The sequence below is a fragment of the Homalodisca vitripennis genome, chromosome X (assembly GCF_021130785.1).
Source record: "Homalodisca vitripennis isolate AUS2020 chromosome X, UT_GWSS_2.1, whole genome shotgun sequence".
Taxonomy (NCBI): domain Eukaryota; kingdom Metazoa; phylum Arthropoda; class Insecta; order Hemiptera; family Cicadellidae; genus Homalodisca; species Homalodisca vitripennis.
The window spans coordinates 37,069,366-37,092,635 of NC_060215.1; the positions used below are offsets into that span (position 1 = coordinate 37,069,366).

Below are 23,270 nucleotides of genomic sequence, written 5' to 3' on the forward strand. Positions count from 1 at the left end.
GATCCCCGGAGAAAGTTCGACCTCACACTTTGAGTTTAGGTTGCTGTAATCCCTACTATAGTCTATTGCCATCTCCCTTCTCTACCCCATTGTAAATCTCTAACATGTCAAATAAGTATAAAAACGAAAACAGAGGACTGTCTGACACCATTCTTGGATTGGCTGTGATCTGTGAACGCTGTTTTCGTTACTGCAAAATTCAAGAAACGGAATGCTACTAGATCTGAGGTAATTAATTTAAAATTTTATAAACGTATTACACAGTTTATCTAGTATAGATAAATCGGTATTAATATTTTGCAATTATCACTCGTGATTAAATTGTGAATTGTACATAATTATTACATAACAGATAGAGTTTATTATTTCGTACTAATTGTAAAATCGAAAATATGTATTTATCACCCATCTGAAACTAACAGATGTGAGCTACAATTAATTGTTTTAAATATCAAACAGCGTTTGAATTTTAACATAAACATTTCTTACCTTACAAATAACGAAAAGATATTAGTAATATATTTACACTGATTTACATTAAACGAACAAAACCCAATGTTACCTATGTGGTTAGACATAATCTAATTTTTCATTTTAAACATTTCTACAGACAAATATATTTTCCTTATAACAGTCACAATACATGGTTTAGTTTTGTAATACGATTAAAAAAAAACCTCTAGTGAACATAAATAACAATTATAAGACAATCTCGATTCTCATCATGTCAATTCGTACACAGCTAGATGTTTGGTGTTATATACAAAAAATATATAGAAATATTATTGTTAAAATTATAAAAAGTGCGATTTTGTATTTCTAGGTATAGAAAACTGTCACGAATCAGAAGGCCATCACGATTTACTAATAAAAATAGAAGTACTTGGGTTGGGTTGGAAGTCTCCGATGATCCCTACACATCTAAAAGCAGACATCATTGCGGGCATTTGTTTGGATTTGTCTCAGGAGTGATTTGTTAACCGTAAACGAAGTTTAACATGTAATTAATTTAGACGATAGGTCCTCTGACAGTCGACACCACCTGTTTGGCATTTGTATATTAAAATATAGCTTTTCCAAATTTTCATTGCGGGAATATGTTTTGGTCTATTTCTGGAGTCATGTTTTCCGTGAAAGCATGTCTAACGTGCATTTAATTTAGACGAAAGGGCTCGCCGGCACGAAAGGCCGGTCGACACCACCTGTTTGCCTTTTTTTAAATATAGTTTTCAAAGCATTACAAAGGGACGATAACTTCACGTCTGGACGACAAAATTACGCTAACTTCACGGTGGTAAAAACATCTTGATCTTACGTCTGCTAACTCGAGTCCTGTCGAATACTAGGATTTCGAACATTGTTAACCTCAAATTTTCATATTTTAACAAAATATTATTTTGTAAAAACTGAAGTCAATTAAAATTTTTTACTTTTAACTTTATCTGAAGAGGGGTTCCAGGTTATAATATGAAAGTTTTAGAACTATTTAGTGGTATTGGTGGAATGCATTATGCTCTTAAAGGTTAGTAATATTGTATATATGTACATTTTATTATCTAGGCCCCTAGTAACAATTTGTGAAATAGTTATTTTTAAAACAGCCAAAAAATAATTGGTTCTTGGTACATTAAGAAAATTTAATTACTAAATTAGCCTATGCAGAAACTTGTTTTGCTGGAATGAAGGATTATACAAGTTACACTTATTGTTTATTGTTGACATTTGACATAATTTATTGTTTTTTCATAAAGAAAATGCTTTAAAAGTAATTCCTAAAATATTAAAACCAATTAAGTTTCAGAAAGCCCAAAAAATGTTTAAATAGACTAAACCTTGTTAATGAAACTAGTAGTTGGATGACCTGACAGTAATGCCTTCAGCCATCAGCACGGGGGTAGCACCAGGTTTTGACTAACGAAAACCATTATTGAGATAGTACTGATCGGTAAAATATAACATTTCAAAAGACTGATTACTATTGGACGAAACCTAAAATATTACAAAATAACATAACCATTTTTTTTAATATAGCAGAACAATGGCCACTACCATTGAAGTATACAAAGAATTCAAATCTCCTTTACAAAGTAAATGAGAACAGTACAACGTCTATTCTGACACATGAATAGTAGTCTACTTTAACTCTTTTAGTAGGATCGGGTAGTTATCTGCTTACATGTAATTTGCTAAAGAGGACGATGCGGGCATATAACTGCCTGCGCTAGTTCTGCCTAAAACTGACTATGAGCCTGCCTATAACTGGCATGAGGGACACTAGACTATAAAATATAGTGTAATCTAGGTGATGAGGTATTCCCATTGTTTTATCAGGTGCATAGTTGTGGAGTATACTAAGAGGCAGGTGAACTGGAGCTAAACTAAACATTCACATTGAATCAACCCCTCCCACCATAGCTACGTTATGTGTAATTCTGTCTCACTGTTTTCATTCTATTCCAATCAGTCACGGTGCTGTTTTGTTAGTTACGCCTAATTTTTATTTTTTTATAGTGAACTGTTTTGTGTTTATGTAGTTTTTGCAAAAAAGGTTGCTACCCAATTTGATTTGCAAAACAAGTTTTTTTTTGTGTTTTATATATCTTACAATACTACGTATTTTCAATAGATTTGGACAAAGTTATCATGTAAAATACCTTGAAACACAATAAGTAAAACTACTTACCTACATTGTTTTACTTGTACTTAGTCAGTTTTTTATTTGAAATTTTTCATAAAGCCATTACTTTTCAACTAATGTATAACATTTTGAATTTAAATAGAAAACAATGTAAGAAATGAAATAATATTAGTTATCAGGATAAAAATAGTTTTTTTGTTATTATAGTAAACTAATGTTAAAATTAAACAATTCAAGTAAATGTGTGATTTTCACTGTTCTGGGGGAAACATTTATAATAATTATGAACATGTTATAGACAATTTAATTCTGTATACAACCGTGTAGCAAGGGTGTATATACAATATATAGTAATTTACTTATGATTTATTTATAAAACTATAAAATGTTTTCCATTTTAATAGTCGTCTTCTTCGGTATGTCCATTATGAAATTTGGTCACTTAAAAAATGTGTTACTAAAAATACCCACAATTTTGTTGTCCTGAAAGGGTTAGTGCTATCACCAAATTATGAACATTTACATTGAATATGCAGTAAAACAATCACTCACTAGCACCACAAAATAGAAAACACGTTTGTTTCTTTAAATTAACTACGCAAACAAATGCAACATGAAGATGCCCAAAGAAATTGTGCAGCGGCAATTAAGACTGCAAATTAAACCTAATGTAGCTGTAGTCGGAAGTATTGATTCAATTGTATTTTTGAGTTTAGCACCAGTTCACGTTAAGTTTATGGCAGCGTCTTGTATCTGACACTGTCTTAGACTTGACTAATCTATAAAAACCTATTTACTTGTTTACTTTTTAAAGGAATATATACATATTTATTTATTTGTATAGGCTATGCATGCTTTTGTAAAATTTACAATCAGTTTGTCTAATTACAAATATTATTCTTCTTTGGAATGGTTAATTATAAACTAAAATATTATATGTAGTGCATTTAAGTAATGCTCTCATGAGTTCTTTGTGGAATCGTCAACCATGTTGTATTGAAAGTCCCACTTACCCCTATACTTAGTCGATTCTTCCAGAAGCCAATAACATTTGGTCAATAACACTTTTGAAAAATCAAGTGTCTAATAAGTCCTTACGCTCAAGCTAGAGAATTGATGATTTACTGTACTTAAAATTGTCTGAGTGTGAGAAACAGACAAGAGTTTCTGTTATTAAAAATAACAATATTCATGTAACAAGACACAAACTCCTCCTAGATTACAGAAAAATATTGTTGTGAATTCAGAGAAGTATCAGCCTGGAATATATGAAAACGCCTAGAACCTACACAATGTAATTTCTCTTGATCCTACCCGTCCCATAAAAAAGAATAAATAATTAATTTTTTAAGTAAATGTAAATACTACCATTTTGCTGTGATTCACAGGCATATTGCAACAGGACCAATAGATAACTGCAGAGCTAAACGCTGGTCTCCATCAGCTAAAAAACAGGTTTTTTGATCTACGTGATTGGGCACATCAGTCAGTTAAGCAGGGCAAATATACAAGAAAGCAATAGAGGAAGCTCAGAAATCCTACAAAATAACAAAATTGCTTGCTCTTATATCATTTATAGAGCTACGTGGCAGGTTGTTCATGAATAATTAGGTACTCAATTGCAATGCAAGCAAGGTGTGGGCAGAGATTTAAACCGATGTCAGTGGTTTTAATGACACATTTTCGGGCATTTTTAAATCTTCTGACAGAGAAATATAAAGCATAAACTATCAGCAGTTTCTGATATCGGCACTTATGCCTGGGACAAAATTCAATCTGAAAGATGCAAAAGTTGAGGATTTTTTCTGTGCCATGAAAAACCTTACAAATTCAAAGCAGTCGATATTTTTGGTTTGACTCCTTTGGTTGTGAAGTAAATAACAAATCTTATTGATGAGTCTCTTTCTTACATAGTCAATTTATGTTTTAGAATTGGAGTATTTCCGTCAATATTAAATTAAAAGCAGCTAAGATAACTCCCATCCCAAAAAAAGGTAATATGGAATCTTACAATGACTTTCGTCCAGTATACATTCTTCCTGTGTTGGCCAAATTCTGGAAAAAATCCTAATACAGCAAATTATGATTTTTTTTTAGAAACTTGTGGATTAAACATCAATAGCAGCTACGGTTCTTTTCAAGGATGTCTTATAGAAAATTGAAGAACATAAGACAGTGTCATTGAGATTATTAGACCTGTCTAAAGCTTCTGACCTCTTCCCTCACAACTTGCTGTTTAATAAGCTGGAGTACTATGGATTCTCAAACATCTTACTATTGTTTATCCAAGACTATCTCAGGGGTTTGGACACAGGTGGTGAAATATGATCTAAAAATACATAAATAAGTCTTTATACAAGAGGTTTGTCATGTTAATCAATGACCTTCCAAATTACCTTGAGCAAAACAACATGGCTTCTTATCTGTTTGCTGACGACGTAACCGGAAACTAAATCATAAAAATCACACGGAAACTGTTTGTGCTATCCAGCAAAACAGCATCGATCTGGCAATTGAAACTGTGACTGATTTGTGCAGAAGCTACTTAAAAAATGTTGCAACCCTGACTACCCCCTCCTTATATATACTAACTCCCCTGGTTAATCTTAAGGATTGACTGGATTCCCTTGACAAGATCTGGACATTGGTTGCTGCCGTCTCATAAAAACTCAATCTTCTGATCCTGATCAGATTGGCATCCGGCTCTTCAACCACCTACCATCAGAGTTAAGGGGACTGGCAATAAACCATTTAGAATGATTTCGAAGTGGACTTTGATAGAAAAATCACCTTTTCCATTCAGGATTTATTTCAATTTAACTGTGTTCTTTAATTGTTCTCTGTGTTTGAAAGTTATGACTATCTATTCTTTTCTAAATGGTGTGTAACTATAGCAATCCATGGAGGGACCATGTTAATATCACTAGCATAAAGCTGGACCTCATAATTCAAGGTTAATTAAAGAAAAAATATTAAAAAATAAATTAAAAAAAAACAGAGTTGAAATCTTGAGTCCGGAATTTCCAACAAACCTCAAGAATGCCAAAAATCCACTATCAACAGGTGTTGGGTCATTCAAGGTCTGAACTCAACTAGTTTTTAGTTCGTAAGGACGAGATCTTTGACATTGTGACTGATGGAACAATAACAGATTCCAATTACCATCAATCGTAAAAAGTGACCTATTATAGTATTTGGGAGAAGAAAAACTTATTCCAGCCATACAAAATCACCTGTGTTTGTTATCATTTAACAACACGTCAAATCAATGTCACTTTAATAAATGTCATCAATGAACTTTAAACAAAATCATCAATCTTCAGAGTGCCATATTTCATTAAGTCAATTTGGCCCAAAAATAGTATTTTGAGATATGTGTCGAGGACATTAGAATGAATTAAAGAAGGGAAATGATTTTAAGATAGCAAAAATTTCTATTCTCTACTTTATTACTCATTTTTAAATCAGTATGTTGTAAAATTACTTTAATTTATTATTATACTTTATTTTCACTACTATACATAATATATAGTACTATACTATACTATGTGTAGGTCATAGTGTATAATGACCTTACATTATTTAATGTTATTATTTTTAGTTGTATTGTCAATAAGCTATTTATATTTACATTATTTTATCCAATTATATTTTTTTCTATTTATTTATATATGTGTTTCAGTACGATAGATTTGACTGAAAATAAGTGGGAGAGAGGATTTCATATTCCTAACTTCGCGTCTAATAAAGCCAAGTTTAATTTGATTTCATTTGATGGACCTACGATCCAATTACCTTTACACTTAAACTTGAAGATTATAGCTCTAAAAGAAGTATTGTAGGTTAGTTTATAACATTTTACAGGTAAATATCCTCCCGGGTGGATTACTTTTGGCTTGTATCAGCAATTGATCAATAAACTTCGAAAAAAAATTAAAAAAAAGAAAAACTAGCTACCCTCCGTTGCATTTATAAGCTACACTCCAAAAACAGTTAATTACAATCTTATTAAGAGTTTCACGATTCATGGGAATGAAAAAGCGGACATGCTCGCCAAAAAGGGAGCAGAATCCACATTGGTGGGGCCTGAGCCAGGTTGTGGGATAGCCTTCTCCAACATTAAAGCTCTGGTCAAAGATTGGGAAAAGAGGACAAGACACAATAATTGGAGTAGAGCCTCAGGATTAAGACTATCCAAATTGATTATCTCTCCTTACGCTAAAGGGTGGACAGCTCTCCTAGACCAGAATAAGGAGGATATAAGACTGATATTAGGAATGTTGACAGGACATGGCCCTCTGAGGAAGCACCTTATGAAGGTAGGACTTAGTCAGAGTAACAAATGTAGACTCTGTGGAGAGGAGGAGGAGTCAGCACATTTGGTTAGGTTGTCCTGCCATCGTAGAGACTTGAAAAAGATACCTGGGAGCATATCTCCTCAGCCCCAAGGACATTAGAGAACAGGAGCCCGAAATCTGATTGGTTTTTGCAAAAGCCTCGGTCTTTGAGGGCACAAAATTAAAGTAAGGGAGGCGCAAAGGTCCTTTTAGGACTAAGCGGGGGGACAAACTGTCCTTTTTCCCTCAGGAAGGAAAAAAAAAGAGTTTCACGATTGACTCAGGTAGTCATTTCATTTATGTAGTATAGAAATTACTTAGTTTGTTTTTATTCAATGTATTTTATTGTTACAGTATTTAAAAAAAATATAGTACAAAGTGGGCTATAAAAAATTATTCATAATAAAAGATTGTCTATCACATAATGTTTACATAAAATTCAAAATGCATTAAACTTGCGACATGTTGCAGTCTGTTGCTATGTTCAAACACTGTGTCTGGTACTGAATCAGAAGAGTAATCAGTGCCACATTAATAATGGATTTAAACATATGTCCAGGTCAACACTAATTGGGAAAGTTGACCTTAACTTTATAACTATGTTTTTTACGTTGACTTGTTTTCTAGATTTGAACGATGTATATAGTTATAGCAAGCATTTGTTTATTGTAAAATTTTATTCTGTATTAATTCAGTTTAAAAAATTATTGAAATACAATGAATACAGTATGTTTTATAGTACCAGATTCTCAAATATCTAGGTCGAGAGCTATAAATTGTTGCAGTATGTTTAACTTGTTGTACTTTTTACAGCATGTGGCATAGATGCAGAAGTGCTTGCTGTTGAGATAAATACAATTGCCAACTCTGTTTATCGTCACAACTTCCCGTCTGCAACACTGAAGCCTAAAAATATCATGTCCCTGACTTCTGAGGAGATAAATAAATTTGCTCCAGACATATTGTTAATGAGTCCTCCATGTCAACCATTTACAAGGTAAGTTTATAAAGTTACATTAATTTTACTGCCAAAGTTGGAATTAGATCTAGAACCTACAGGCCTTGTGGTACAAAACATGTGTATTTTTACTTACATCAGTATAAATTTTAAGAAGTAAAATGGTGTGGATACCTTAGAAACAAATCTTTAAGAAACAGTTCATGCATGCTTAGCTCTATGTAAACACTACTGCTTTAACCATATTTATTGACATTCAGCACTTGTATAATATAATGCATCACTGAACCTATCTTAATACATATTCAGGGTGATCCACAAAGAAAGGCAGAATCTTTATGAGCTCATTTTTCATGTGCAGGCATATAAATACATTCACGTAAAACAATCATAAGACTGAACAAGATTATCAGTGAGTTATGGTCAGAAAGATATTTTACCTGGATTTCCTCTCCTGTAATGAAACAAGGAATACTGTGTACTGAAACGTTTGTGACACTATTAAAGGGGCAGAATTAGAGGTTTATATTTCATAAAAATAAATTTACACTGAAAAATTAAATAAAACAGGTTCTCTAACATGATCTCTAAGCATGGTGGAGCAATCAGGTTCCAGATGCTGCACTGAAAGGGAGGTGAACTCAATATTCACATTGTATCAACCCTTCCCACCATAGCTACACGATGTGTAGAAAACTCAGTTGCTCCACTTTACTTAGTGATCATGTCTACAACATCATAGTGCACTCAGTTGTGTACATGATCAGACAGTAAGAATACTTCTTCTCCCAGATTACACTAAATTTTGTAGTGTAGGTGTCTCTGATGTCGCATGATGTAAAGAGTTCTCTTCTAGATGTAGTTTCCAACGCTAAAACAGATTCTATTATAAGCTTGGTGGATAATTTGAATCTGACACTGTTAAATCAAAGTCAGAATGTCCTAGATCTCACCCTTACAGGTTGGCTATAAAGCTGCAACTGAGCACATTTGTTCCCAACAAATACCGGGACACAATGTAAGTGTTCGCTGCAAGTTTTCCAATAGTCTGGTTCACATTTCCTTTTATTAATACTATAATTTCAAGGGTTATTTTATTACCATTTTTTGATTTATAATTATTTTTACAACAGCTCATGTAGATGACTTACTCTCCAAGCTATGAATTCATTTCTCATTATACTTTAGTTTTACTAATGCAATTTTTTTTTAAATACCTTCCTCAATAATTTTAAAAATAAGCTAAAGTTTGATGTGTTTTATTCCATTTAGATTCAGCATGTAGTATTGTTTCTTTTCCGCTGATATTTTAATTCCATTACTAACCCAGCTTTTCTTATTTTGTTGGGGGTGTTTCGTCTAAGTGACCCTTGGATAAGTTTTTCAAAATATTGTTGGAAATTATTTTTGAAAGATGCAGTGGTATTTTTTAGATTGGAAATTGCCATCTTTAGTGATGGTCAAAATTTAATAAAATAAAAATTTCAGCTGTAAATCTTTTAAATGTAATTTCTTTGTTTGAAATTGATTTAGAGGCTAGCATTTATTTTTTATTATTTGATTGCTAACAATAATGCTCTATGGTCTGAGACTCCCACCTTTCTCTATTACCTAACCTTTGTTTTGATAGGTTTTTTTTAAAGTTGGAAAATCACTATTAGTATAGATAGTTGATAAACATGTGACTCTTGTGGGTTCCTTAAAATCAGTTACAAAATCATAGCAACCACACACATGCCTATTAGCTAAGCTGAAACAGGTTTGGACTTACATAGATCAGTATTAATATCACATGATATAAAAGTTTGTTTTTCACATGAACACTTTTTCAATGTATGTAATAAATTCTAAAAGTTTTTCCATGAAATTCTTATTTACACCAAGTCGTGGCATTCTATAAACAGAGATACAAATACAATTCAAACATATCATCTCTATAAATTAGCCCTAGAAATTGTAAATGTAAAATTGTTATTTAAATATTTTATGTTTTTATTAAATTTAACCTTAAAATTCTATTTGAACATTGAGCAGAAACCTCATCTTATTTTATTCGGTCTTGCAAAGAATCTGCTAAAATGTAAAACGATAAGATAAAGATATGTGATGAAAAATTGTTTGGTTTGATTTTTTTGGTTTCAGTAGCTTGAAAGGATCTATTTTAAAAGCCACTTAATCTGTGTTGTGTTACCTTTCTATTAACTTTTTTTGTTCAAACTGCCTAATTCATATTGCTTTCCAAAGTCACTATCACGAGAAATCATGGTAAACTGCTTACTTTAAACAATAGACTGTACACCTACACCAACAACAAACAATGTAAACAATGTCCTGTTTGTTTGGAGGTCAGGGCCTTGATGCTGGGGGCTCAAGGGGTATAGCGGTTGGCGGCTTTGGAGTGCGGTACTTAGGGCAATTGCATGCAAGGCAAATGTGTGTCTTGCGATATTATTGTGAATTTGTAAAAAGTTACATTAACTATTGATGATTGTTTTTATTTTAAGATTCATTTAATTTGTAATTTAAATAAATAGACTAAATTTTAGTTATAAATGTATACATATATATGTTAGTTTAATTTTTATGAGGTTAAGTGGTAGAGAGGACTTTATAGTCTTAACTTTGCCTCTAATAAAGACATTTTTCATTTCATTTCATTTCACCTTAACCCTTTGCGTGCCACGGCGACGATACATCGTCGCCAAAAACCCTTGCGAAAAGTGCCACGGCGACGATCTATCGTCGCCGACTTACTGTGCGAAAAGTGCCAGGCGACGATCCGTCGTCGCCGTCTGTTATCGTAATTTTTAACGCTTTATTTTTCATGAATTCTTTTCACGAACAATATTGTTTTATTTGTTAACTATCCTGCAATAGATAAATAATAGTTCACATAATACTTTATATTAGTGAAGATAAAAAAACACAGAATAATAGAAGCAACAACAGCTGGCGGTGATCAACCGGGCGCGTAACATCGTTGCCGCGTAAACAACTCGCTACGTATAGTATGCGTAATATCTAAAGTAATACGTTCGGTCACATGGTTGTGTATACATCGTTTTGAGGTTAGGATCTCTAAAATGATTTTGTTAAATTGATATCTCCCGTGCGTGCGTGCGTGCGCGTGTGCGCCCGCGAGCGTGTGTGTGTGTGTGTGTGTGTGTGTGTGTGTGTACATATTTTTTGGGAAAATATGAAGACTATATATTAGATATACTTTAGAACCAAAGGATAAATGTAAGTAATGCATTAATTATTTTTGTTTTAGTGTTGTGTTACCGGTACTGAAAAATGATTTTTTCATTATGTACATAATTTCAAGCATTGTTATGTAACTATAGTAATTATATAAAAAAGTCAACCATTATTTTTTTTTCACATTAACAATGTTATAAAGAATATTAAAAAAATTCTTCCCATGGTAAAATTGTTTCTTATTAATTTGTCAAAAAAAAATAAAAACTAAAAAATAAAAATTGCTTTATACATTTTTTGGTTTTGACATGCCAAAACTAATATTATTTTATGTTGTTTCATTTGTTTTGTAACATTTTATTGTAATACAATTTTTTACAAACATTTTTGATACCTCTTTCATAAAAATAGTATGAAAAATAAAAAAAATATATTCTTTTTCCGGAAGTCCGGTAATACTTCTTATTATTCCCTGGCATTTTTCGCATATGACTTGCAATATAGTTGCTAGTGCATTTCTTTTGTACTAAATTTTTTGCCTTGTGGCATTCAAAGGGTTAATAACTGTTCATTAATCGAAACGGACATTTACAAGATCACGTCTGTCACAAGTCATTGTCAAAACTCAACTAATGAAACCATCTCCATTAGTTACTGACTTGATAATTGAATAGTGAAGTTAACTAAAGAAGAAGAAGTGGCATACTAGCAACAGGATGGTGGTTTAGTGTCTTGTGGGAGGGGAAAGGAAATTAGATGTAAACACAAAAATCTGTGTGCACTGTGATTAGTTTGAATCTGTTTGCAACAGATAAAAGAATATAGTGGATGTTATATATAGACGGTTCAGCTCATGTTACTCTGTGTTGCAGTGCCCAGCACAATGTACTATAAGTGAATTGTTAAGTGTCAGTTAGGGCTTTTTGTATAACCTTAAAATATTTAGGTTATACATTAGTGCACTAAACTAAAGTGTATTTAATAAAGCATTATTTAATTATAATTTTATTTTTATTTTGGCTTGACCTATTGCAGGATCCATTCTTATATTACTCGCCTTAGCCTTATATCAAAGTTCTCTGTGTATTATGCATCTTTTAGTTGTTTACTTCAGTTTTGAATTGCAAAGAGCCAATGACAGATAGCTGACTATTATTACAATTGATATTTAATTTAATTATATCCGTATTTTATGTATTACACTATGACTGTTTAATTTTTGTATTCAGAACAGGACCCATTGAGAAGTCTTAAATCCTCAAATATGTCTGAAATATACCAAAATTTTGTCAATATGTAATTTTCCAATAAGGGCTTATGGGTCTGGGGGGTCGCTCCTCTCGCCCCCCCCCCTCTGGATTTGGCTGGAAACAAGTTCTTTTCAAAACAAAACTGAAAATATAACTTTTACAATGGATCAATAGAAGGCACTCCATTGAGTATAGTAATAAGATTCTCAAGTGACTTGGAATTTACCATGTGCAAATTAGCCTGGGCAAAATATGTTTATATTCTAAATTTAAAAAAAGCATGCTCTGTAAACTCTGGTTATCTTGCTCAGACACTTAGATTCTAGTTTACCTCATAAGTACCTAATTTCTCCTTATTTTCTTTTTCCCTCGAAGCTCTTTATTGTATGAAATATTGTACTGGGGCCAAGATGAGTAATGTGCACGGTTACTAACAAACTGTGCTAGAGCACTCACTCTAGAGCTACCTTTGTAAAACAAGATACATTAATTTTAACTTTGTATATTTTTATTTGTTTAGTATACATACAAAAGAAACTGATTACCCTTGTTTACTTTAACCAATTAGATATACTCCCCTTGAAGCAGTCATTTTATGTCTGGTAGTTCTGTAAAAAATAAATAAAGATGAAGAAGTTATTTCAAATAGTGAGTGTCAAGATGTTTAATGAGTTGGTGCAGAAGGCACAAACTGTCTCAAGATAGGTTTTATAAAATAGTTGTTTTTATGTATTTAGTGGTTCAGTATGAGTTAATTTCTTGACACAAGGACATTTTTGAACACTAATGAAATAAGATAAAATTGATAGAGAATCAGCAGTTTTCTACACATAACATAACAATGGTGGAAAGGGTAGATTTAATGTGGATTATTGAGTTAGCTCCATTCCACCTTCTGCTAAATGTAGCATCTGAAATCTGACGCTGGTCGCATTGAATGCATTCTTCCCACCATAGGTATGGCATGTGTAGTAATCTCGATTGCTCCGATGTGCTTTGGGATTGTGTTTAAAACATTGTAGTGCACTCAATTTCAGATGATGCACTAAGTGGAAGGTGAAATTGAGCTTAACTCAATATTCACGTTGAATCAACCCTTCCACATAGCTTCGTTATGCATAGAAACTTGGATATTTAAACAGTTGCATAGATTCTTTGCAATAATCTTTTATGTTGTGATCAGTATTGTTTGAAATAAGATTGTTTAGTATCATTGGGACAAGAAGGATAAAATTTAGTTTAATCTTAAATGATCATCAGACAGGTGAAACCATGTCAACTATACTGTTTGACTTAAATAAAACTTTTCGTTGCATATCACAATATTGTATAAATAATTGGAGTTTCGAGGTGTTAGAAGGAAACAGTTAACAATAATTAAGTAAATGATAGATTGCAATGTGTTTTTATAAATTATGTCAGATCTAAATGAAGAAGAGTAAGAAATGCTCCTAGATTCAGTTTTGGGATCTTTCTTACTCCTGATTTATCTAATCTGGATTGTAAATACCACCAAATTAAATGCTGATGGCACTAGTTTTATCAGTACACACAGTCAAGTGTCTAAACATTTAAATTAAAATCCATTTATATACATGCCAAATAATGCTGACGAATGTAGGCTACAATCAAGATAAAAAACTAAATTAATAATTATTATACAATTTTCTGAAAGATATAGTTGATACCCATATTTTAAAGTGCTTGTATTTTTTGTAGATATAACCCTTCATGGGACCAAAGGTTAAAAAAGATGTTAAAAAGATATTTTGTACTTATTTAGATATTTATTGTGCTTTAATGTACTTGTAAATAAATTACTCTAATTTTATTTTGTAAGTTAGATTTATTCAGTACCAGTTCAGCAGATGATGAGTTTTATGTAACTGTATGCGTTAATTTGCTCTCCAAACAGAACAAATATTTACTTGATTGTTCTGTACATAAATTTCATAGATGCATGAGTTTAATTGATTGTTATTCATTATTTAAATCTAATTTAACTGGTCAATTTTTTCTTTGTTTACAGAGTTGGTTTGAACAAGGATTTAAATGATGCACGAACTGATCCTCTGAAACATATTTTATCAATACTACCAGAACTTACATCTTTGTCATTCATTCTGGTTGAGAACGTGAAAGGATTTGAGGTATCAGAAGCAAGGGAAAAGCTTTTGTCCTGTGTGGAAAAAGAATTTGAAATCCAGGAATTTTTGATTAGTCCTATACAGATAGGTGTACCCAACATGAGAACTCGATATTATTTGTTGGCAAAGCGTAAACCATTAAAATTCTGTTTCAAGACATCTGACATAGTGAGTTTTTTAAAACTGTTTTTCTCCTTTAGATAACAAGTTAAATTAAAAATTGATGTGTAGGTTAATTGTGTATGTGTTTTAAATATACAGTAGAACCCCTCATATCCGGCCTCGGTTTTACCGCACCTCGGTTTATCCGGCCACTTCCCGGAAGCCAATATCGAAATTTATTTACCACGGCTTGCAGACGCGCAGTTGCACGCACTAGTCTCCCACGACTCTTGCGTTATTTTGGTGTATCTATTTGTTTACATTTTCCTGTGTTGTCCTCAGTTGAGCTAATAGGTTTAACCTGTAAACGGTTCGTTGATTATTTCCAGTGCGGTTAGTACAGTACAGTACAATTGTTTTGTTTCATCAAGTGCTGTGTACTGTAGGTTGGTTTATCCGGCCGAATCGTTATCTGGCCAGGGGCTCGGTCCCGTGGTGGCCGGATATAAGGGGTTCTACTGTATAGATTTATGATGTTTTCATACATTTCATTCGTTTTGCTTTATAAAATGTGAAGAGGAGGCATAAATGCTGATGTTGAGGTATGTGTATCAAAATGTTAGAACAAGAGCCCATAATATTTTGTCTCTTCATTTACCGGGAAATATATGACAGGCTATGATGGTACAAACTCCCCTCGAAGCGTGGTCTTTATTTTTTAATGAACAACTAATTGCTGTGGTTGTAGGGTCAACCAATATTTTAAAAATAAAATAAAAGAAAAGTATCTTGATGATCCTAACTGAACAAGACTTACAACAATAGAAGAAATAAAAGCCTACTTTGGTATTTTGTACATAAGTGGTGTTTTACATGGGAGTAAAATGAACATTGAAGAATTTTAGATTAAAGATGGAACCGGAGTGGATATATTCAGGGCAGGAATGTCCTTGAGACGATTTAGGTTCCTGACTAGATGTATTCGCTTTGACCATATTGAAACAAGGGATGTCAGAAAAAGCCAAGACAATATAGCTCCTCTTAGAGAATTGTGTGAAATATTCGTTTTGAACTACAGAAAATACTATTCAATTTTGTTTTGCTTTTTACTGGGGTGATGGGGACTCTTTAAGGCATTTCAGAATGTGGAAGGTGCTAAAGTATATGGAAAAGACTTATAGAAATACTAGAATTACTCATGAAAATTTCATTGAAATAACTTTAACCGTTTTTGAGAAAAGGTACATTAAAGTTGCTAAATTTAACATTGCAAGTATAGGAGAGCCCTAAGCCCTTTGGAAGACCATTAAAAATATATGTTTTTTGTATTAGACAAAAAGAACTTTGTAAAAACATGGTTATTTTGTGTAGTTCTTGTATGTGTAAAATGAATATGCTAAGTATTGTGCCCTTATAATTTTCTGATAATTCCAATTCTTTTTCAATCCATCACAATATGCAATATTGGAAACAGTTCCATAAAAGGAAGATGTTTTTAAAAGATTATAAATTATTTTCAAGAAATATTTTTCTTGATTAAAAGAAAGAATGTTCCATTGTTTTTGTAATTTAACATATAGTAAATTTATCATTGACTACATACAATTTGTAATATTGAAACTTAGCTTATTTAAATATTGAAACATTTATTTCTTCATTTAAACAAGAGGATTTCTAGCCTGAATTTGAATTTGAAATATTTATTACTCTATTACAAATTTTCTCACACCTATTGCTTATTGTAAGGGCATTACGCAAGTTTCAAATTAATTTCCTACTTATAATATAAGTGAAACAAAATCCATCAAGAAGTAGTATCGACAAGTGCCATCACCGTCTGACATTGCCTCGACATGAGTCATCCGTGATCGGTTGTATTGATATAGTTTTGGTTTGATTCAAATTGATCAATCATATTTTTATTGCTATCAAACCATTTTACATTGCATTTGCAAACATCAACAAATAAAGCTAAAAAGCCTGCAGTTTATTATTCTAAGGTTCATTCATTGTACGCATACATACATTAAATTACATTCTCTCTCTCATTCATAGATGGCTTCAGTATCTGTACTAAGTATAGAAATTTAGTGGTCCCAGCTGTGTAACATGAACTCATCTACAAAGTAAAACACTTCAGACACTAAAAGGTTTCGTTAATCGAGCTTTAAACAGGGTTGGGTTGTTGGCATTTTTTATGCTCTCAGGGAGATTATTAATTAATCTGACACAAGCTTGTGAAGGAAGTTGTTCAAATGCCAGTGTTCTAAGATGTAGCATCCTGTAATAATAAATTATTTATTGTGTAAAACATAAAAATAGTGTTATAGCAATCGTCAAGTTGTTTAGTTAAATTTGTTATTCATTCTATCATCGAAGTCCCTTTCAAACGTACAATTTTACGTTCACTCTCTCTCGTTCATTCGAATTTATCCACCACTTCCCTGATCAGTCAACCATTTGAGAGGTCTCCCAATTGTGTTTCATAAACTCATCTATACTGTAGAATGCGTGTGTAGTGATCGAGTTCGGCAAGTTGTTGACAATTTTAACTCCTGCCTGAGAAGGCAAATGCTCATTAGCTACCGTCCTGTGTCTCCTAGTTCGGTAGTTGTCACTGCCTCTAGTTGTAGATTGTAAATCACTACCTCTTATGTGTTCGCATTTGGATTTGAAAAAAAGACATGTTTCCAAGATATAGAGGCAAGGTAATATTCAGAGGCAATTTTCAGATTTTTAAAAGATGGTCTGCACGACTCTCCATTGCAGTTTTGCAATTGTTTGAACTGCTTTTTTTTGAAGGATGAAAATTCTGAAAGATGTTTGCGCTTGTGCAACCTTTCCACGATGCCAATCCGTAAGAAAGGTTTGGGTAGACCAGTCCATAATATGCCGTCATCAGTACCTGAGTTGGGCAGTATTCAAAACATAAATGCCTGAGGATAACTTTGAACAAACATGGTCCACATGACAATCCCAAGTTAAACCTCGATCTAGGTGTATTCCAAGGAATTTTATTGAGTAGACTTTAGTGTTTTCAGTTTCTAACATGAGTGTTGGACTACAATCTGAATCTGTTTGTCACAAACTAAATTGAATGAATTTTGATTTCAAAGGATTTGTTTTTGAGGTTGAGCTCATTGAAATATTGAACCGCACTGTTATTTTTTCTAGTTCTTCTTGTGATTTTGAGTTGAGACAGAAAGTCATGTCATCTGCGTACTGGGCAAGTTGCCCTTGTTGTACTGATGAACCAACATCATTTACGTATATCAAGAAGAGTAAAGGGTTAAATATGGAGTCCTGAGGACCCTCCTCTTCCGATTTGACACCTGAAATGCCTACAAATTGTGTTCCATTACTAAGATACTATTTGAGCCACTTGAGTGACACTCCTCGCATCCCGTAATACTCCAGTTTGTGAATGAGGATTTTGATGGTCGACACAGTCAAACACTTTTGATAAGTCAAGGAAGATACTCAAAGTATCTCCTTGACCTTCAATTACTTTTACTATCACATTGACTAGATGCACGACTGCGTCTACTGTCGATTTACCACTTAAAAATCCGAACTGGTTTACAGACAGCAGATGGTGTTAGTCCAGAAAATTCACACAACGGGATGGAAAGAGCTTCTCAAAGATTTTGCTGGAAACCGGCAGCATCAATATGGGGCAGTAATTTTGAGTTGAAAGAGAGTCGCCCTTCTTGAAAATTGGAGTGACTAGTGATTTTGAGAGAGGAAAGAAACGTTCTTGAGTGAAAAGAGTGGTTGATGAGGCGTTTGAGCAGCCCCAATAAATGCTTAGAGCACTTTTTTAGGAGCCACGTTGACACATGATTTGAGTTATTAGTCCGTTTTGACGGAAAGTCTCATCACTCTAGCAACTTCCTCCTCTGATACTGGGACCAGATCCAATGAAAATATTGGGCTCGGCACTGATGGGTGAACAAGCTGGCTATGTGGAGGACGATGTCATAGTTTAGCTCCAACTGAGGAAAATAATTTATTGAATTCCCCAGCTATGCTTAAAGGATCATTGAATGAGTTTATCTTTGATTTTTAGTTCAATCGGTTTATGAGTTAATAAATTTTTATTGTTGATGAAGGCCCATGCGGTTTTTGAGACTTTTTCAATGTGAGCAACGCTTTGTTTACATCATTAGATTTAGCAGCTTTGATGAATTTTCTATAAATTAGTTTGTACTTTTGAAAAAATCTTTTGAACTCTTCGTTTAAAAAACTGTGTGCTTGTTTATTTCCGAGAAAAATACAATTTTTTCTCTAGAAACCAGAATACCTTTGGTAATCCATGCGCACTTTTGTTTCTTAGGTTTTTGATTGGTTTTCCTTAGAGGACAGCTCACGTCTAGATGGAAATTAAATGTTTGTTCAAATTTTTGGAATTGCAGCTCAAGGGGGTCCCTAGAATTCAGAAAGTTCCAACTTTCTTTTCCCAGTTGAAAGTTGAGCAATGCTATGTTTGTGGGCCTTGTATCTCTGAATGTTTTCTCTGAGATGGGACCCCTTGGTGCCTCGTGATCATTGATGATGGCTTGTTAGCCATAGTGGTCTGAAATGGCTGTGTCAACTACCAAGACCTCAACGTCTGTCAAATCTGTAATAACATTGTCAATCGCAGTCGCTGAGTTGGCCGTCACTCTTGTTGGCAGTTTAGGCCAAACTACCTCAGCAAGTCAGCTAATCTCCTTGTCATGGGACTATCGACATCTAAGACGTCAATGTTGAAGTCTCCCATGACTATGAAACCGTGAGATTTCTTTGTCATGTCAGTCAAAATGTGATCGATGTTTGAAAATTAATTATTAGCTGTAGCTGTCCCCACCTCTGGTATCATATCTGTGAAAGTCTCTGCCCTACACTAACTCTCATCGGAATCGGGAATACAGAGCTACATCCAAGATATAGAGGCAGAGTAAAGTCAGAAAACCATGCCCCCTGAAAGCATCACGGCACGACTCTCTTGGTTTCAATTTGCACATGATTCTAATGACTTTTTTCTGAAGCCTGAAAACTCTGTTGAATCTGATCCTGGCATATCCACCCCGAAGGCGTATGCTGTAGGTCAAATGGGGATATACGAGATCTGTCCAAAAAGTATCCGACCGCCGACCAGTAGGCGGCCCCGGCGTAACTGACCAGCTTGAACCGGTTATTGGAGGGGAGGGGCGAGCCTACTCCTTTTCATATTAGGCATTGAATACGATCCGGTCACTCAGTGAGTCACAGCGCTCTGTTCCGTACTCCGCTCTCTGCCGTGTGTGTGTGTCGCATTTCAATATGACTGAACATGTTGAGCAGCGCATTTGCATTAAATTTTGCCAAAAACTTGGCCATTCAGCATTAGAGACGATTACTATGATACGGAAAGTTTATGGTGATGTGTCTATGGGCGATACACAAATAAAAGAGTGGTTTAGGCGGTTTAAAAATGGCCGCATATCAGTGGAGTGTGATGACTAATCTGACAGGCCTTCAATGGCCAGAAATGCTGAAAATTTTGAACGTGTTCATGCAGCAATTAATGAAAACCGTCAATTGACTGTCCGAGAGCTAGAAAAGATTTAGGAATACCAAAATCGTCAGTTTGTAACATTTTACACAAAGATTTTTAAATGAACTGTGTTTCGGCAAAATATTTTCCTCGGCTGCTGACAGAAGACTAAAAGAACTGTCGGCTTGAAATCGCACAGGAGAATCTGGATTTGATAAAAAGTGACCCAGGGCTATTTAAAAAAGTTATTGCTGATGATGAGTCATGGGTTTATGGCTACAACCTTGAAACAAAGACTCAATCTTCACAGTGGAAAACTCGCAAAGAGCAATGGCCGAAAAAAGCAAGACAAAGTCGAAGCAATGTAAAAAAAAAAGACAATGCTGACAGTTTTTTTTTTACCAGGACGGCGTTGTTCATCACGAATATGCTCCAAGAGACCAGACAGTGAATAAGGAGTATTATCTTGAGGTCCTAAGGCGGCTACAAGATGCAGTGCAAAGGAAACGACCTGAACTGTGGACAAGCCGTGACTGGATCCTGCACCACGAAAATGCGCCAGCTCATTCCTCAAATCTTATTCAGCGTTTTTTGGTCAAACACGACATCAACCAACTACAACACCCTCCCTACAGACCTGACATAGGAAAAATTTGAAAGGAAAAATATTTGACGATGTTGAACAAATAAAACAAAATGCGACGAAGGACCTGTTAGCCATTCCGCAAAATGAATTTAAGGAGTGTTTCCGGAAGTGGGAAGAGCGTTGGAATAAGGTAGTGGCTTGTGGAGGGGAGTACTTTGAAGGGGACCAGATTGGTGTTGCCGCAGAGTAATATCAGTTCATGCCAGACGTCAAGGTCGGATACTTTTTGGACACACCTCGTAAAAGGCCAAAATAGACCATCTTTAGAACATCAAAAGAGCAAACCTGTGCTAAATTCCTCACAGCAAAAACGCCTAAAGCTACCCTTGCACATGCATGCTCAACATGATCGAACCAAGTTAATCCTCTAATTGAGATATATTCCTAAAAATCGAGTCGATTCCACTTCCTCTAGAAGGGTGTCCTCTAGCATGGCATTGGGTCGAATCTCGTTAATTTGTTGACAGAGTCAAAAACTTATATAATTGGTTTTTGCATTGTTTGTTTTAAGATTAAAGTCAGAGAAATACTGAATACAAGAATTCAGTTCAACAAAAGTTTCTATTTCTAGTATTTGATTTTGCTCTGACGCAGAGAGTCCTTTCCATTCTGAACAAACAAACCATATCATCCATAGAAGATGACATTATGGAGGAACTATAGAATTCTAAGAAGTTTGTCTCCTTTTAAAAAAGGTAATTTTCTGTTTTATGTTCAATATTTTCAATAAATATTTTGTTATTATTTGAAATTACTATTTTTTGTGTGCAAAGATTTAATTTTTTGTATTGTGGATTTGCCTACAGAGTGTCCTATGGCCTATGTGTTTGTTTTTGTATTTCTATGTCTTTAAAGTACTTAAAATACTGCAGTATTATAACATGTGGTTTAAATAGCTATTTCAATCTAATACCTGTTTGATTCAAACTAATATAGAACACTGTAAGCTAATTCTTTAGGGCACTGCTTTATGGTAGTTGTTATTTGCAAAATTGTTTCTTTCTCAAAATAAAGTATTGTGCTTTTGATAAATAACGTTGTAGAATTAGACAATTCAATTTCAGCTTATGTTCCCGGTTGTTTAACATCCAACCAAAGTATGAATAACTCAAGGAACAATTTGTTGTTGGATACAGGAAATGTTTTGAAATATTACTATAGAACTCCAGATTATAAAAGAGAAGTGCTATGTGATTCATTACTCAGCATGGGTGTATATAAAGGGGGCTCAGGCCTCCTAAATTTTGGAAGACAACATTAAAATTGTATTCAGTTGTTTGTTTTAAGCTCAACAATTTTCCGGGGGAAGATTCCTGAACCCCTGTTTTAGAGGGTATTTTATACTTCTTATACCATCCAGTGTATCAGTCGCCTCAGAAATAATTTTCTATGTACATCACTGTTACTTCGGTCATTAAACTGTCATCATTGAAAAAGGTAGAGCTTGTAACTGGGGTTCCTAATTCTTCAGTGCAGAGAATTGTTAAGAGAAACCAAATTAAATTTTTATTGTTTATTGGTTACCTGGTACATAAATTACTTGAAGATGGTCAGGACAGAAAAGTGTATTGCCCACACATTGTGGGGTTTCATGAGTATGATTTTGATTGGCATGCGTATTTTCTCAGCCAAGCCATTATCTATAGCAATGGTTTTATTAATAGACATAATAATTGTAATCAGTAATACACAAAGAAATCTTGCATTCTTCATAGTTTTTATGTTGTTCCAAGGTGTAAAAATATATATGGTATCAGAACATTTGAGATTCATCAAAATGGCAAAACATGATTTAAAATATAAATTAAAATTTGGTTATAATTAATGTTTATAATCATAATATCAAAATTGTTTAAGTGAAAGTAAGAAGTGTTAATAAAATAAAGATTTTGTGTCATAAATTATTTGACGGAAAACCCATTTTACAAACATGATAGATAAGAACAATATAATTGGCAACAAACTTCACAAGCTCTAAACAACAACATATATATATATATATATATATATAAAACAATTTCAAACAACGGCAGTATATGGCCAACCAAACCAACAAAGTAAAACAAAAAAAATACAGGTAAATAATATAAATATCAGATCAAAGATACATACTTTATATATATATATATATAAAAAAGTATATATATATAAGTATATATATATATATAGAAGTATATATATATATATATAGAAGTATATATATATATATATATATATATATATGTATATACTTTATATACATACTTTGTATATATATATATATATATATATATATATATATATACGAAGTGTAAAATATATTATCAAATTACAAGAAACAATTATGTGCAAGAATAACAACTAAGATAAATAAATCATAAGGATATACCAATTAACTTAACTACTAACTATATAATGGGAATACTAATAAAAATATTAATTAGATTATATGTAATAGAATATATAATCAAAAGGCAACACTAATAAAAAATACTTA

The 23,270-nt window shown here is 33.3% G+C and overlaps 1 protein-coding gene across 1 annotated transcript in view; it reads left to right on the top strand.

Moving 5' to 3' along the window:
• The first annotated feature begins 1,268 nt into the window (after window positions 1-1,268).
• Window positions 1,269-23,270, top strand: part of LOC124368913 (tRNA (cytosine(38)-C(5))-methyltransferase) — a 30,550-nt gene continuing 8,548 nt past the window's right edge. Inside the window, exons 1-3 of the mRNA XM_046826455.1 lie at window positions 1,269-1,522; window positions 7,789-7,972; window positions 14,411-14,696. Of these exons, the coding sequence (XP_046682411.1) occupies window positions 1,468-1,522; window positions 7,789-7,972; window positions 14,411-14,696 (525 nt within the window). The 5' untranslated portion in view covers window positions 1,269-1,467. The remainder of the gene's footprint in view (window positions 1,523-7,788; window positions 7,973-14,410; window positions 14,697-23,270) is intronic.